This window comes from Cetorhinus maximus, chromosome 9, assembly GCF_964194155.1.
Source record: "Cetorhinus maximus chromosome 9, sCetMax3.hap1.1, whole genome shotgun sequence".
Lineage (NCBI taxonomy): Eukaryota > Metazoa > Chordata > Chondrichthyes > Lamniformes > Cetorhinidae > Cetorhinus > Cetorhinus maximus.
Window position 1 is genome coordinate 54,455,155 of NC_135887.1, and position 18,106 is coordinate 54,473,260.

General features: G+C 44.6%; 1 protein-coding gene across 4 annotated transcripts in view; it reads right to left on the minus strand.

Moving 5' to 3' along the window:
- The window catches only part of sh2b2 (SH2B adaptor protein 2), a 117,767-nt gene that overhangs the window by 22,961 nt on the left and 76,700 nt on the right, over positions 1–18,106 (minus strand). For 3 of the 4 annotated variants that reach the window (XM_078548750.1, XM_078548751.1, XM_078548753.1), the window contains exons 5-8: positions 9,927–10,033; positions 7,499–7,666; positions 2,876–3,069; positions 365–536 (exon numbers count right to left, since the gene is read on the minus strand). In XM_078548750.1, the coding sequence (XP_078404876.1) occupies positions 365–536; positions 2,876–3,069; positions 7,499–7,666; positions 9,927–10,033 (641 nt within the window). The remainder of the gene's footprint in view (positions 1–364; positions 537–2,875; positions 3,070–7,498; positions 7,667–9,926; positions 10,034–18,106) is intronic. The other variant, XM_078548752.1, reaches the window with a different exon arrangement.

An 18,106-nucleotide genomic window follows, 5' to 3' on the forward strand; every position in this document is an offset into this window, starting at 1 on the left:
GGGTTATCAAACAAAAACCAAGACAAAGAAGGAGATATTAGGAGAGGCTTGGTCACAGAGGTAGGTTTTAAAGGGCATATAAAAAGGAGCAGAGGGAAGTAGAAATGGAATTCTAGAGCTTACGGCTTTTGCAGCTGAAAGCATGACCACCAGTGGTGAAGCAATTAAAATCAGGTGAAGAATAAGGGCAGGTAACAAGATGCAATCAAGCTGATGCTGTACTAACAGGTCACGAGAGATGAGACAGTCATGTCTCACAATCAAAAAAGATAATTTGCTTAAAAATAAACCAGCATATTCCCATAAAGAAAATAAAATCCCAAAGTAGTTCCAAAACCACGGCTGTACTTTTGAAAATTCCTACCTGGGACAGGTTGTGTGACCAGCACATAACTGCGGAGAGTGATGTCAGCAGAACCTCCAGATTCCAGGGGAATGGGATGAGTGTGGAAATGTTTGAGCATGTCGAGGATGGTCTGAAACCAGAGATGCTGAACATGGCACTGGCCTGTTTCGTTCAGAGAGAGGCGCAGGTGCTACATAAAGTAGAAAGGAGCTTGTTACAGAATTACCTCAAAATCGCATAGAATTACATTTTTTAAAATGCAGCATGGGAACAGGGCATTTAGCCTGATCATTTGTGTTTCTCCTCCTCATGTGCAGTGTTCTAATCCCACGTAGTTGCTCTGTTCCCATATCCCTACATCCCTCCTCCTTTACTTCAACCACTTCTTTTAAATTTTGACTTGAAGTTAGATTTTCAAAGCAGGGCTGGGAACCCAATGCCAGATAAATTCCTGGTCCCTACTCTATAACTCATGCAATGCTATTTTTAAATGTAAATCCCCTGATTGTGTGGGAGGTGAGCTTGGTGCCCATATCTCCCGTGCCCCCTCCATTCCCCCTCATTCCCCCTCATTTCCCCATGCCCCTTCCTTGCCCTCTGTATATCTTCCATGCCTCTCATATCCACCATGCCCTTCCATGTCCCCCATGCATCCTTCAAACTGACTCTCCCAGTATCCAGTATTATGCACAGAACCAATGAGCTATTTGCAAGTCTTTGAAATGCTCATGACTCTGACACTATAAGCAAAGAAAAAAGTGTGGATCAACCATGGCAGTTCATGCTATCAATGACAAAAATCTTTTATCCACTTCTTGTGTAAATAAACACGCATACATTGAAACATCTCTGGAATAAAAACAGATCCCTGGCTATCTGTTTTAACTGCTTCTGTGGATACAGTTGTCAGATGCCCTTATTATGAATGTTTGGCAGAGCTCCAAGAATAGCAAATGTACTTAGCTCAGCAATGTTGACACACCTTGTTGGGGAGTGACAGCTTTGTTACCTTTTAATAACTAGATCTTTCTCTGAAGAGTTTTTTTCAATGCCTGTTTGCTTATTTACACAGGATTATGACGTATGAAATGGATAAAAGTTTATTTTGGTATTGATACTATGAATGACCATGATTGATTCGCAGCTTCATGAGAAAGTAAGTTGGGCAATAAAAGGAATTTTAAATGGCTGGTTTTTTTTCGTTCCCGAATCAAGACTAGGGCTCTGCTGTTTTTCATGACTCCTCTGAGGTGCCATGAACCATGTCTACCAACAGAACAGTCCCAGCTCCATCAAAATTACAGTGCTGTTTTGAAATGCTCACCCCTGCAATGGAGCAGGCAAGGATGGGAGTGCTGTATGTGGGCAGGCTACAGGAATGGGAGTGAGGGCAGGAATCTTGGAATCGGGTCCTGCATGTTTACAGACTTCCTATTCGACCTGAGTCCACAAAAATCCAGACCTAACTTTGGAGGTGAACTTCACAGTTTCACCATCCTGTGTGTAAACAAAAAACTTTCCTGTTATCTCTACTAAATTTCTTGCATTTAATCTTGTGTTTCTGGCCCATTGTTCTTAACCCCTCAATCACTGAAAATATCTTTTTCTACCCTGTCACATTCCTTCAGAGTTTTAAACAGCAGCAGCACACCATCCCCTAATCTCCAATGGTTGAAGAGATGCTGATCTGAAGCCCATGGGGCTAGTTCCAACCGATCACTGATAGTTGTGCTAACCCTGCTGTGCAGATTAGATGGTTCCACTGACTTCCTTGTCATGCATTCCTTCATTTCACCCAAAAATAAAATGTAGTGCTTGCTTGTGGAAGAGAGACTTCGTTCCCATAGCTCCTGTGAAAATTGCTGTTGGATAAGCTCCCTTTTCATGTTCCCTCTTTTTTCAGCTTTTCCTGTTATTCTGAAGTTTTGTAAATATGTCAATTGATGCCAGCTTTCTTGGTGAATTGTCTGAAATAAATATCCAGCTAGCTAAGGATCCATTAAACAATAACTAGATATAATAAAAATTCTTCATAAAAAGAAACTAAAAAAAAATGTCTATAACAATATCCCAGAAGAGAAATCAGTAATAAAGGTCTTCTGTAAAGTAGAAATTTTCCAAAATGCCTAAAACACACTGTGCTCTCTTAGAGTTCCATTATATTTGGAGCTTTTTTTAGCCTGAGATTGGCAAAAGTGAGGCACAGTACGATCCCACTATGGACTAGCGCACCAAGGGCTGATCAATTAGAAAAGTCACATTGAAATGCCTTATACTTGTGCGAGATCTGAAAACAGTCATATATATATCAGCATGAGTTGAAGAGACTCACCAGCTAGAGTGTCTGGTTCTGCCTCAACTTTTAACTGTGGCCATGGGATACAGATTTCAGGTTACGATCAGATCAGCCATAATCTTATTAAATGGGGGAGCAGTCTCGAGGGGCTGAATGGCCTACTCCTGCTCCTTCTTTGTTTGTTTATTCAAAGTTTTGCAGTTTCTAACTTGTTTGGTGCTCTTGCCCCTTACCTTTGCTTTCCCCTGGAAGTTGAAGGTCAGCACATATTCTCCCGGCCGTGTCTCACTTTGGCGAATGACAAATAAGCCATGACTCCTTGACCCTCCAGCCAGTACCAGCTGGGCAGCTTTTACTCGTGACAGTGTCCCATGGAACCAGGGGTAACTGGAGAGCTGAGGTTCAGCTTCTGTCTGATCCTTCTCATCTGCAGTTTAAAAAAGATAATCCAGTTTCTACAAAAGCTAACTGTTTGAGAATGGCATGTCCAAAGTCAGAAAAGGCCACATACCCCTCCAACTTAAACACTGTACCATGGCCCAGCCATTAGGAGCAATGCTTGAAGACTTGCCTATAGAGATTTGCAAAAGATTTGGTCTGCACAGTATGGATCAAATAATGGTCACTTGCCTAATGTGAGCTCCTCCAGCCTGGGAGACTCTACACTTCTCCCATCACAGCATCAAGCCGTTTCTCAAATGGTTCTTGGGTGATTCCTCCACTAACTCACCCAGAAGACCATTCCATGTGTCGACACTCTGTGTGAAGGAGACTGTCACTTTTTACTAATTTCACCTCAATGTCGGATTGACGGGCATTCACACACTACAGTTGTCAATGCTGCAGGATTGTCCAGGAGCCTGCTGGCAGCCCAGGATATCTTCACGCCTTATATTTCTTGTAGCAGCCCCTCCCACCCCAAATCTGTCAATGTCACCTCTGCATTAGAGAAGCCTTCACCTGGTGATATTAACCCTCCGCACCACTGGGGACAGGGCAGGAGTCTGGACGGCTTAAATGAGAGGGAGCGAGACTGGGGTATGGGGGCTTGGCAGCATGGTGGGGCAGAGTTCCTCAGGAGTGGACTGGGTTGGGCCAGGGGTGAGAGAGATGGGGAATGGGGACTCGGGGAAAGAGGGAGATGGGAATGAGGGTTTGGGGAAAGAGGAAGAATAGAGAATGGGGGTTCAAGGCTTCCATGAGAGGGTTGGGGTGGGCTTGGGGCACAGCATTTCCCCAGAGCCTGGAGCACCAGCAAGAGGAAGGTAGCGGGTGGGAGCAGCACTGAGAAAGGAACAGCCAATAAAGGATTAAGTGAAACCCAGAGACCTTAACGGTGGGTAAACAATGAAAGATTGTTTTCACTGGTGGGTGAATTGGGAACTAGGAGATGGAAAACAACGATTCTCATTGGAGGAAACAAGGGGGACGGTAGGAGGAAGGTTTTTGAATTGTGGGCTATTTGACTGTGGAATACTTTACCACATGTCGCTATTGAGATAGAGAATAAAAGCCCATTTAAAAGGGAATGGATATATATTTGTAAAGAGTGATAGAGGGTTACAGGAGAGAGTACCAGCACAAGGGGCTGAATGGCCTTCAGTGTGTAATTTCTATAATTTTGAAAAAACTCTCCTTCATTGAGTTCGAGTTCTGTGGGTGGTTGGTACTGAGCTGAGTTTAGAACGATGTGCCCTGTGAGAAGTGACCCAAATACTGAACCCATTGCCCTTTGTGTGATCTCTTGGGTTGGTTCAGGCTGGCCTGTATTGTCGGTTTTGTGTGAAGTTGATGATCAGCTCGGACTGAGGTTTCCAGTTCAGAATTATCACCTTCACACAGAGTCAGAGCCCAAAGCAGAGTCCAAGGAGATAGGGAGAAGCACTAAGAGACTGCGTGTGTTTTGATGGCTATCACTTTCCCATCTGCAACAGTATGCATGGTGTTTATGTCGATTTCAAGCGCTACCAAAAGGGATGTTCACCATTTTATGGCCATTGCTGCTGGAGCTGTGAAGAGGACCTCAGAAATACATCGGGAGACTTTCTGGCTCACTTTGTCGAGACTTCACCAACACACAAGCATCATTTATTCTGGAAATTCTCTGAGAAAAAAGTGTGTCCTGTGTTTTTCCATCTTACTGGACACCTTATGTGAGTTATCAGGAGAACAGGAAGCCTTGGTTATGGGGATTTTGCTAGGGGTGTTCCTTGGTCTTGAGGAAAAATGGAAGGAGGAGATGAGTCCAGGCAAAACAGCACCAGCTGCTGGAGGAGAGAGGGTGTCATGAAAGCTGAACTTTACATGATGGTTATGTTTTGAAAAATACCTATCATTCAAAGTAAAACAAAGAATTCTCGATAAACACCTCAGCTCAGAAGCATGCCAATGTGATCCTGTTCCCATGGGGAGAGAAACGCAAACAGAAACCATTGAAGTTGGGTGGTAGTTTTAACACTTTCTCACAGGGCAGAATTTTACGCTTGGAGTGCGGGTGCGCGCCTGACACCCCTGAGCGTAAAATGACGCGTGATGATGTCAGGCGTGCGTCCTGACGTCATCGCGCACTCACGCAATATTTCATTCGGCGGGCGAGTGCCGGAGCCGGCTGCGAACCCACCGATAATTAAAAGGTCTATTAAGGCCTTTAACAACCTCATTAGCTTGAAATTTATGCTGTCTGTCCAACCTAACGGTTGGCGGGCAGGCAAAAAGGCCAAGCGGACTTTACATTTTTTAGGAAATCTCATCCACGCGTAAAGGCACATTAAATAAAAACTTTATTTTGGAATTAAAAACATGTCCCATCTCATGTGACAGAGTCACATGAGGGGACATGTTTTATTAAATTTTTACTAACTTTATTAATTTTTTTAAAAAGCGCTTCGATCTCCCTGAGGCAGTTCCCAGACGGGGCTCTGGAAGATTTAAGTAACGGAGAGTCAGTAAGCTGTACCTTGCTGGTGGTAATTGTACCCAGGAAAACTTGGACTGAATGGAATGATTGTCGAAGGACACAAAGTCTAGTCCTGGCATGGCAGGGAGAAGTGAACCACCGCTGATCAGCTGGGAGAGACAATGGGACTGTTCTTGTAATGCTACCAATCGGTCAGAAACAAGACATTGCTTAAAAGTGTTTCATAAGACATAATTTGGCTGTGTCAATTAGTGAATGTGAAACTTACCTTTTTCTTTAGTTTGTTGTATTAATTGCCTGTTAATTAATATTTGATCTATGCTGATTTTAGTTTGTTTGTTGCAGTAAAAGTCAAACTGGTGGAGAATATTTCACTTTTTATTTCTGTTGATCATTTAAGAAATTCATTTTTAAAAAAGTTATCACTATCAACAGGGGTCATAACAAGGACAAAGAAGGCTCGAGACTCATAGTGAGCTGCTGCATGCTCCACAACCTGATATCATAAGAGGCCTGCCATTACCGGCAGCACTCATGCCAAAGGGTCAAAGTCAGGAGCCACACGAGGTGAAGATTGAGGTGGAGAGAGGGAAAGAACAACAAAGCGATGTCCTATTCCCCCACAGGTACAGGACACCCCTCCTCCTTTGAACCTCCTCCACCAGGATCTCCTGTGGGGCATCTGAAAACCTGTGCTACTGAGTGGCAGCCAGCACATAAACTGTTACATATACCACGAAAATTGTGTCCAATCAGAGCTCGAGTGCTAAATGTGAAGCTGTCTGTTTCAGCGCTCCAGGCAAGTATAAAACATAAAAATCACTAATTAGTACCCAAATTGGTTACTAAAACCAGACTTTTAAACAGAGTTGTCTTATACTCAGAGCACTCACTTAGAGTCTGTTTTTACATTTTCACCAAAGTAACAATTTCTTCTTTCAGCTTCTCCCATTTTAAATGGGGTCACCCAATTCTGATTGATCACACATCTCCTCCTGTCAGTCAGCTACTCCTCTTCCAATCCTGCTGTGTTTAAGTCTCTTGCCACCACATCTTTCCATCTGGCCTTCAATTTTCCACTTCCCTTCATCCTGCCAATCCCATCTCCCATCACATCCCTCATCACATTTCCTCTATCTTTCCACAACAGATGGCCATACCATTTCAATCTCTTCCTGGCTATTTTCTTTGATGCTCCCACAATCTTTACTGACCTCTGATGGGCTGGTTCCTGATTTTGTTCTTCCTCATTACTCCACACATCCATCTTAGCATCTGCTTCTCATTGGTATCCAGTAGTTGTTCCCCTCTTCTTGATGTTGCTCAAGTTTCTGCACTATATAAGAAGGCTGGTCTCACAAGTGTCTTGTAGACTCTTCCATTCAGTTTCAGCATACTTTTCTATCACATAACACTTCACTGAACTTCTTCCAATTACAGAACCACAGCTAATCTGTTGCTTAATTTCCATTTCCATACTTTCATCTCCTGTCACCACCAACCCTAGAAACATCACTTTCTCCAAGCCTTCACCCATAATCTTTACACCTTCACTCTGATCCTCTTCCCGAGGCTCAAACTGACAGTCCATAAATTAGGTCTTTGGTCTACTGATCTTTCACCAAAATAACTCACCCAAGGATTTAAAGAAAGAAAATACAAGTTAGAGGAAAGAAGCAGCTCTCACTCGCACTACTGCAGCAGTTTTTACAGTTGTCTGAGGAGCCCAGATCCCTAACACCCACTGAAACCTAATGTCCCATGTGCAAAGAGAAAAGCAAGATGATGGAATCAGTTTAACCAATCACTGAGCTTTTAGCTTGCTGCCACTTACAGTGAAAGTTCCAGAAACCCCAGAATAACCCAATCATTCTCGGGTGAAGTAATATAATGACTTATTCAACGGTGAAGATGTATGACTGGGGTGTCACTCCCTTACCTGCAGAGGATGCAGTGCTTGGAGTTTCTGAATGCAAAGTCTGCAGGAAGTTTTCTAGAGGGATGTGCGCGAGAGGTTCCGGCACTTGGAGTTCCTTCGGTTTGACGTGTGAGACTGTGACAGCAGAATCAGGATTAATACATATCTTATCTGGGCCTTGAGTAACACCTGAGGCAGAGAAGATAGCATGAATTTAGTGTGTTTATTGTGTCCCTGTGCTTAGCCAACCTTGAGGAATGCTTCTAATGCACTTTAAACTCATCCCTAGGATTTACTATTCATCCTCAGCTTGGAACCCACATTTGATGGAATAGATACAGAGATGTTGGGCTGAATTTTACCGATTCCACAGAGGTGGGAGCGGGAGTAAAAGCGGGTTGCCTCTGAGCAATCTTGCCAGAGGTGGAGTGCATGGGGCAGAGGCTACCAACCTGGCAGCAGCAGGTAGCCAATTAGGCCCATTATTGGGCCAGTAAGGGGAGAGGTGCCACCGTGTTCTGCCTGATAGTGGCCAAGCCCCTCAGTGAGGCAGGAGCCTGTCACTTAACTTGAGGTGGCCTCCCGACGGCATGCTGGAGGGGCCATCAAGGCCTCCTCCTCATCACCCCAGTACAGACCTGCTGGGATGTGACAGCCACAGATAGGATGGAGCTAATGAACATCTTGAAAATTTTCAGCTGATCAGACAGTGCCAACATGGATTTGTGAAGAGTAGGTCACATCTGACCCATCAGATTGAATTTTCTGAAGAGGTGAATAAAATAATGGCCAGGGAATGTCTATGGATGTTATTTATTGAACTTCCAGAAGACATTTGATAAAATTCCTCATAAGAGACTGTCAGCTAAAGTTGAAGCTCATGAAATCCTTGGCCTGGTTAAGAAATTACTGAGTTACAGGAGACAGAAAGTAGGGATAATGCACAGGTAGTTTAATTGGCAGGATGTGACTATTGGTGCCCCATAGAGATTTGCTTCACGCCTCAGATATTCACATATTTAGTAATGACTTAGAGCATGAGATAGAAAGCCATGTATCCGAATTTGCCAATGGCACAAAGATAGGTGGCATTGTAAGCAATGTAGATGGAAGCATAAATTTACAAAAATATATTAAGTGAATGGCAAAACCGTGGCAAATAGATTCTAATGGATTCAAATATGAGGTCATCCGTTTTGGACTTAAAATCTATATAAATGTTGACAAGCTAGAAACAGTGGAGGCCCTAAAGAGACTTGGGAGTCCAGGTATACAGATCATTAAAATGTTATGATCAGGTACAGAACATAATTTAAAAGGCTAATGGAATGCTGGCCTTTATATCTAGAGGATTAGAATACAATGGGGTAGATGTCACACTTCAGCTATACAAAGCCCTGGTTAGAGCACAACTGGGGTTACCGTGAGCAGTTCTGGGCTCCACACCTCATGAAGGATATATTGGCCTTGCAGCGAGTGCAGTGAAGATTTACCAGAAAGATACCTGGTCTCCAAAGGTTAAATGATAAGGATTACACTTACAAGTATTGTATTCCCTGGAATTTATATGGTTAAGGGAGAGTTAATTGAAGATATTAGGGGGGAACAGATAGGGTAGATGGAGAGAAACAATTTCCAATGCTATGGAAGCACAGCAGAACACCACAAACTTTCAACCCAATCTGGAGTGTACTGATGGGCTCCCCCCCGAGCAGTCAAGGCAAAGGAACCATTACAGAAATTTAAACATTTACCAGAGGAGATGGAGGCTCCGCAAACATCCTCAACCTCAATGATGGGGGAGCCCAGCACGTCAATGAAAAAGATAAAACTGAGGCATTTTCAACCATCTTCAGCCAGAAATGCTGAGTAAGTGATCCATCTTGGCCTCCTCCTGAGGACCCCAGCATCACAGATGTCAGTCTTCAGCCAATTTGATTCACTCAATGTGATATCAAGAAATGCTGAACACAATGGGTACAGCAAAGCCCAGGGGCCCTGACAACATCCTGGCAATAGTACTGAAGACTTGGGCAAGATTTCCCCACGGGTTTTCAGGACATCAAATTTGGAACCAAATGGGGTTCCCGAGCCCACATTTGCCAGGAGCCAGACCCAATGAGCCGTTTTACCACAGGCAGCCTCCTAATTGGCAGTCTCTGAGCTCATCATCCCATTAAGGATGGCGGGTGTGCTCCTAATGCTGTTCCTCAAAACAGGAAATTTCTTTAGTGGACATGCTATCTACCAGGCCAGCTTTATGCCCAGGAAATACTTTGGAAATCTACCTCCACATTTTACATTCCCAAACCTCACTATCCAGTCATGGAGTATTAACAAATCCCAATCCATGGAGCTCTCTGAATCTATTCTGACAGAAATTCTTCCACTGAACAGAAAATAGAGCCAGTTTCACTAAAGGACAGGAAGAGGAGCCGCAGACACTTACCATCTGACAGGAAGTCACAGCTGCAAGGAGGAATTGAAGGCAATTCCCTACTGGGCATGCTCACTGCATGTGGACAGGATATCAGCTCCAAGTCCTCTTCACTATCTCTGCAAAGGAATGGAGGCAAAACTCAGACAGGATGGAAAAGTTGGATTTATATAAACTCGCTTTTGCATGAAGGAGTAGCTGTTTGGTTTAAGACTTAACATGAATTCTTTAAACAAACAATGGGAAACTGCAATAAGCTGGAAGAGGCTGGCCTAGATTTGAGTGTTGGAAACAGTAGGAAGATTGGACACTCACTCCCTGACACATTTTGATTTTCCTTCCCCACTGGTACTGCCACTGCTTGACCCTTCCACGCTCCCCCATGTACACATGTCGATGGGGAGGGGAAGCCCACTCCTCTCCCCTTTGCCACTCTTGCTATAGGCTGCCAGGGTCCCCAAGATGAAACCTGACAGGGGTCCCCAAAATTGTGGTGTGAAGACCCTGAATTGAGGCAGAGGGCCTTGGATTGATTTCCAATTTAGCTCCAAACACCTACTCTCAACTCCTCGGCCAGAGCCCGCAAATACCTGGGCAAATTGCTCCTTCCAGCTGTATCTGACCCTTTAAGTGCCCCAACTCCCTGTTGTCACACCCCCTGGAATTTCTGGGGGTCCCCGTTGGCAGCCTCCCACTTGCTGCCAAGTTCACCATGACCCTTGATCCTGTAAACTGGGTTGCAGTCATAGCAGAGTGGCAGATGGATGTCCTGCCCAAGCCTGTCGGGGCTGGATGAGGAAACACCAGCCTAGTGTTATTGGAAATACTGTACAATCTTACACAAAATTAATTACCTCCTAAAACATATTAATAAAGCACATCACAGAAACTCAGATATATTTAGAGTAACAATAAACGAGCAAAAACATCAGCAAATGAAAATGTTTAGTTCCACTGCAGTGGTGAACTACTCGACTGGGGAAGCCAGTCACAGTCTGGGACCTGGTATTCTCACCAGGGGGAGATGAGAGTCTCTTTGCTGCTATTAGCCCCTCACCAATACAATGCATGTATGAGAACCACCATCAGAACCATCAAACTCCTTTTCAGGTTTCTGTCTTTCTATACTGAAAGTGCTACTCTTGCCAGACTACAGCTCCCTGGTACCTCACCCACCAGCAGAATATTCAACCACAGAGGCATCAAAATAAGTAACATCTCACAAATATGGATGAGGAATTCCATTCATCCATCTAGAAAGTTGCTACAGTCTCGCCCGTCCAATTGTTTCTTCAATAATTCAAGGGTTTCTGGCCTCAGTGCCCAAGGACCCAGTGTTCCACTCAGATCTATTCCTTCCATTGATCACTCTCTCTGAGAAAATAACTTCTTGACTTCAGTCTTACATTTGCTGTTCTTGAGTCTGTATTGCCCCTTCCTACTTTCATGATTTAGTTTAAATTTAATTTTCAATATCTCTTTTTCCATGCCATTAACTATTTACACATCAATCTCAGCTGACCTCTCATTCACCTTCTTTCAAGGCCGACTAGCCCAAGTTTCTATATTCTTTTCTCATACTCAGTTCTCTGGCACTAGGGGAGTGAACTTCAACTTCATGGGCAGAAATTTCTGCTCCGCGGGCACACGCTGGACCTGCTCAAGCGTGAAATAACATGCGTTGACGTCAGCCAAGCGTGCCGATGTCAGCGCGCAGTCGCGCAATAGTGCGGTCGGCGAGCGAGTGCCGGAGCCGGCAGCACGTCTGCCGACAATTAAAAGGCCTGTTAAGGCCATTAAGTAATCAATTAAATTAAAATTTTCGCTGCCTGTCCAACGTAACGGTTGGTGGGCAGGCGAAAAGGCCAAGTGGCCTTTGCATTTTTTTGGAAATCTCATCCACAGACAGGATGAGGTTTCCAAAGGCAAATAAAAATAAAATAAAAACTTTAATTTTTCATTAATAACATGTCCCTGCTCATGTGACAGAGTCACACGAGGGGGCACATTTCATTACATTTTTATTTTTTTAATTTTAAGTTTTAATATCTCTTCATCTCCCCAAGGCAGCTCCATGCCTCATGGAGATTATGAAGGACTCACTCGCGCGCATGTGCGAAGTTCACGCTCGGCCCGCTTGCCCTCCTTCCCCCCGCCCGCTCAGGCAGCGCTGCCGCTGTTTCACACTGGGCGGCCTTAATTTGCCCACCAGCATGAAATCGTGGTCTGGTGCCGATTACGGGCAGCGGTCAGATTCCTGACCGCCCCCGCCCACCCCCACTGAGCACCCCTGCCAAGGGCAAAATTCTGCCCCATGTGTGAAGTCAGGGGATGGATGTAGCAGGCAATTGTGGATTGTCCATTTTTTATCCCTCCAACAAAAAGGGAATTGGACAAGACATCACAGGCAGCTGGATCATCCCAAAACTGCCTCTAGCTCTTTGATATATCTCTCTCGTGGCTCAGTGTTCAGAATGGGTAGAGCAGCGTACAGACTGGTGGTGAGTTCAAATCCCCCCATGTCAAGTTGTGAAACGGAATTCACTAAATTTGGTTATTTATAGAATGACACCAGAAAAGTGAGGACCCGACTTCTGGCTTTGACTCCAAGGAACAGGAAACTGCTGGGATCTTAGGATGGCAGAATTTGTGCTCCCACCAATGCCACTCCATCTTGTTGTTGCTTTTCAGCCAGCCAGAGCAGAGTGCTGCTGTCCATGCTCAGTCTAAAACCAGCCTTCCACCTGACATGTTGCAGCCACTGGAGTAACACAGTGTAGGAACACAAGGAGAGGCAAAGACACATGGAAGATAGGGGAATTAGCTTTATTTAGTGTACATAATGATATTATTGATTTGATAATTTTTGGGGGATTTGCATTTGGTGTTGTTTTTATGTTTGCAATCAAATAAAGGAAAGCAAATCAATGTTGAGAGATGTGATGGGGACTATAAAAGGAAAGGTAAGAAGTGAGTCTGCTGGCGAATGGGGAGTTGGAGTTGTGGTTAGTGGAAGTGGCTCTCAGTCCCTGATTTCTGAGTTCAGCTAGAAAGTGGCACTCTTGGTTGCTGCCTCCTTTTCCTTCTCCTCTTCCTCCTCATTGTTTTTGTGCTCCTCTTCCTAAGTTTGTTTTGATGGCCAGGTTATGTAGCATACAGCAGATACAAATCTCAATATCTGCTCAGGGATATACAGCAGGGCTCCTTGCAAATAATCCAGGCACTGGAAGCATCATTTAAGGATATCAATTGTTGCTTGATGATGTTCTTTGTGGCAGTATGGATCTTATTGTACTCCTGCTGTATATGGTTTCCTCAGCAGAATAAGCCATGTTTTGAGGGGATAACTCTTTACACAAAATTACATAGAATGTACAGCACAGAAACTGGCCATTCAGCCCAACTGGACTGTGCTGGTGTTTATGCTCCACATGAACTTCCTCATCTAGTTTTCTTCATCTAACTCCATCTGTGTATCCTTCTATTACTTTCCCCATTCCCCTAAATGCATTTATATTATTCACCTCAATCACTCCTGGTGGTACTGACTTCCCCATTCTAACCACTCTCTGGATAAAGAAGTTTCTATAAAATTTCCTGTTAATTTACTAGTGACGATCTTATATTTAAGGCACCTGGTTCTGGTCTTCCTCACCAGTGAAAACATCTTTATTTCCAGCCCATCAGTCACTTTCATAATCTTAAAGACCCCTATCCAGCCACCCCATAGCCTTCTTTTTTCTAGAGTAAAGTGCCCCAGCTCATTCAGTCTTTCCTGATAGTTGTAACCTCTCTGTTCTGGTATCATCCATGTAAATCTATTTTGAATCTTCTCCAGTATAGACTAGAACTGTGTACAGTAACAATAGTCTAACTAAAGTTTTAAAAAGGTTTACCATAACTTCTCTGCTTTTCAATTCTGTCCTTTTTGAATTGAAGCCCTGTGCTTTATTTCTTTGGCCTTTTAACTTTTGTCACTCCTTTTTGTGATTTGCATATCAGTACCCCCAGAACCCTTTGCTCCTCTACCCCATTTCAAAAAAGTTTTCTCCACGGGGTATGCAGACTCCTTATTCTTCCTAACAAAATGTACCACCGTACACTTACTAAATGGAAATTAATTTATCAATTAAAGGTAATACTGCAAATTTATTAAGGTCTTCTTGTTGCCGACCTTCTGGCCTTTAGCTGGAGCCTGGGCGCAGAGAATTGATACAGAATGAAGGAGTCATGACTGCTGCCAGTACAGCTTACACAAACCTGTATGACATGTCACCTGTGGTCACAAACCGGCTGAGCATTGAGGGGATGGAATCCCTTCTGATTGATGAATGTTGCAGCATGCCATCCTGAACCCCAGGGAGCCATCAAATTCCAGCCAGGATGTCTGGATCATTCATCCAGGTCTCAGGATTACTAGTCCAGCAATATAACCACCATGTTAGCTTTCTCTCTCTCAATCGGGGTGGAGGTCTAAATGTTTATCCTGATGTATAGAGCCTTGGTAACCTCTCGTGTACTGCAGTGCACTGTGAACTGTGATATACAAGATTATGACGAGTGGTAATGACCTGGAACTTGCTGCCCACAAAGGTGGTAGAAGCAGAAACAAGCAATAATTTCAAAAGGAAATTGGATGAGCGCTTGAAGGAAATAAACCTGCAGGGCTACAGGAATAGACCGGGGGAATAGGACTGATTGGATTGCTCCGTGGAGAGTTGGTGAATGGGTGAGATGGTAGGTGGATAAGGTGGTGGGTGGGTGAGGCGGGTGTGCAGGCAGTGCAGTCAGGACAGGGGGGGAAGTCAGGTCTGATCGAGTGGTTGCGGGTAGTCGGGTCAGGAGGGCAGTTGAGGGGGGAGTTGTCAGGTGGTTGGTAGTGGGTGTAGTTGGGTCTGGTCAGGTCGGAGGTTAGTCGGGTTGGGGTTGGGGTGTTGTCAAGTCAGGGGTTGCTGGGTGAGAGGGGGTTTTCATGTCAGATAGAGGAATAGTCAGGTCAGGGGATAATCGATTCAGGGGCAAGGTCGGGTGGTCGGAATGGGTGCCCATCGGAACTTTAAACTTCACATGCTATTCCCATGTAGATCCACTCATCAGGACTTCCACTGGGTCCCAACACACATTTTCAGTTGTATGTCTATTCTCCGATGACCCAGACACCGAAAGGGTTTGGTCCAACAGCTCTATTTTGCTGCAGTCTAAAAGGAGCCCATGACCTAAACATTGAGGTGACCTTGACACAGGCAATGCTGTTCATGCCCTGGTTTGAGGCTGCAGTTGTGGTTGTAGTCGGTGACGTAGCTCAGTGACAAATCCCTGAGTCAAGTGAAGGTTTCTTACAGATGATGAGGTAGAAGAAGTGGGCCCTGAAGACCCTCTCTGGAAATGGTGTCCTGCCGAGTACCCTTCTCCTCCCCCTCCTCCCACTTCTGGCAGCTTGTCCTGTTCTGAAATGACATCCTTCATGATCCGAATAGTGCTCTATTTCCAGAAAGGATCCATCCTCTGCCATTTCCGCCAACTCCAACATGATGCCACCACCAAACACATCTGCCCTTCAACCCCCCTGGTGGCATTCCGTAGGAACCATTCCCTCCGGGAGACCCTGGTCCACTTCTCCATCACCCCCTACACCTCAACCCCCTTCCATGGCACCTTCCCATGCAACCGCAGAAGGTGCAACATCTGCCCCTTTACTTCCCCCCTCCTGACCGTCCAAGGGCCCAAACACTCCTTTCAAGTGAAGCAGCATTTCACTTGCACTTCCCTCAATTTAGTCTACTGCATTCATTGCTCCCAATGCGGTTTCCTCGATATTGGAGAGACCAAACGCAGACTGGGTGACCGCTTTGCAGAACACCTTCAGTCTGTCCGCAAGCATGACCCAGACCTTCCTGTCGCTTGCCATTTCAACACATCACCCTGCTCTCATGCCCACACGTCCATCCTTGGCCTGCTGCAATGTTCCAGTGAAGCTCAATGCAAACTGGAGGAACAGCACCTCATCTTCCGACCAGGCACTTTATAGCCTTCCGGACTGAATATTGAGTTCAACAACTTCAGATCATGAGTTCTCTCCTCCATCCTCACCCACTTTTTGATCCCCTTTTTTCTAATAATTATTATATATATTAATTTTTTTTTTCCTTTTCCCACCTATTTCTTTTATTATTTTAAAAATTTATTTCCATCAATTGTTTTATCTCCCCCTTTTAGCCTATTTCAATCCCCTCGCCCCCACCCCACCCCCACTTGGGCCATCTGTCACTTATCCTGCTTTCTACCCTTAATGTCACCATTAGCACATCCTTCAGCTAATATCATCACCGTCAACACCCCTTTGACCTTTTGTTTATGACATCTTTGGCAATCTCTCCTTTGCCTCCACCTATCACTGGCCCTCCATCCAGCTCCACCTGTCCCACACCCCCTTAAACAGCTTATATTTCACCTCATTTCTATTTCTCTTTAGTTCTGATGAAGAGTCATTCGGACTTGAAACATTAACTCTGTCTTCCTCTCCACAGATGCTGTCAGACCTGCTGAGTTTTTCCAGCAATTTTTGTTTTTGCTCTATTCCAAGAGGTAGCCCAACCAGGCCACCATGTTTGGATACGGATAATTTGTGAAAGTTGTGACATTTCCACTACTGCATGGCAGCTAGAATTATAGAAAGGTTACAGCACAGAATGAGGCCATTCATGTGTCTACCAGCTCTCTGCATGCGGTTAGGAGTGTCTAGCAAGTGGGCATATTGGGAGAGGACTTGTAGGAGGTCCAGATGTTTTCCTTCTCCTGAGAGGCACCACCATCATTCATGCCCATTTCAGCCATGCCATGCTACTGGGCACTGCTTCACAGAATCACAGAATTGTTACTGTGTAGAGGGACGCCATTCAGACCATTGTGTCTGCACCAGCTCTCTGAGCATTTTAAGCCAGTGCCAATCTCCTGCCTTTTCCTCATAACTCTGCACATTTTTTCTATTTAAATAATCATCTAATGCCCTCTTGAGTGTGTCATGAAGAGATATTAAGGTGTATAATGATATTGGAAATTATTTTTAAATTGGACTTGTAGTTGGGTCTGTACCTGTGTGTAGCTTAGTTAGATTAAAGCCAGCTAGTCTGGGTGCTTTGATGTATAGTAGTTTGAGATGTTAATTAGATAAATGGAAGGCTAGAACGTAAAGAGCACATTTGCATTTGTTGAATAAACTATTCAAAAGAAGGTAGTAAAACCTTACACCCAGCTAGGAAGCACCAAGCTAAAAGCAAAAAATTGCGGATGCTGGAAATCCAAAACAAAAATAAAAATACCTGGAAAAACTCAGTAGGTCTGACAGCATCTGCGGAGAGGAACACAGTTAACGTTTTGAGTCCGTATGACTCTTCAACTGAACTAAGGAAAAATAGAAAAGAGGTGAAATATAAGCTGGTTTAAGGTGGGGGTGGTGGGACAGGTAGAGCTGGATAGAGGGCCAGTGATAGGTGGAGATAGCCAAAAGATGTCATAGACAAAAGGTCAAAGAGGTGTTGAAGGTGGTGATATTATCTAAGGAATGTGCTAATAGGTGACATTAAGGGTAGAAAGCAGGACGAGCAAGGTACAGATAGCCCTAATGGGGGTGGGGTGGGGGGAAGGGATCGGAATAGGCTAAAAGGTAGAGATAAAACAATGGATGGAAATACATTTAAAAATAATGGAAATAGGTGGGAAAAGAAAAATCTATATAAATTATTGGAAAAAATGAGGATAGGAAAGGGGGTGGGGATGGAGGAGAGAGTTCATGATCGAAAATTGTTGAACTCAACATTCAGTTCGGAAGGCTGTAAAGTGCCTAATTGGAAGATGAGGTGCTGTTCCTCCAGTTTGCGTTGAACTTCACTGGAACAATGCAGCAGGCCAAGGATGGACATGTGGGCATGAGAGCAGGGCGGAGTGTTGAAATGGCAAGCGACAGGGAGGTCTGGGTCATGCTTGCGGACAAACCGAAGGTGTTCTGCAAAGCGGTCACCCAGTCTGCGTTTGGTCTCTCCAATGTAGAGGAGACCACATTGGGAGCAGCGAATGCAGTAGACTAAATTGAGGGAAGTGCAAGTGAAATGCTGCTTCACTTGAAGGAGTGTTTGGGCCCTTGGACGGTGAGGAGAGAGGAAGTAAGGGGGCAGGTGTTGCACCTTCTGCGGTTG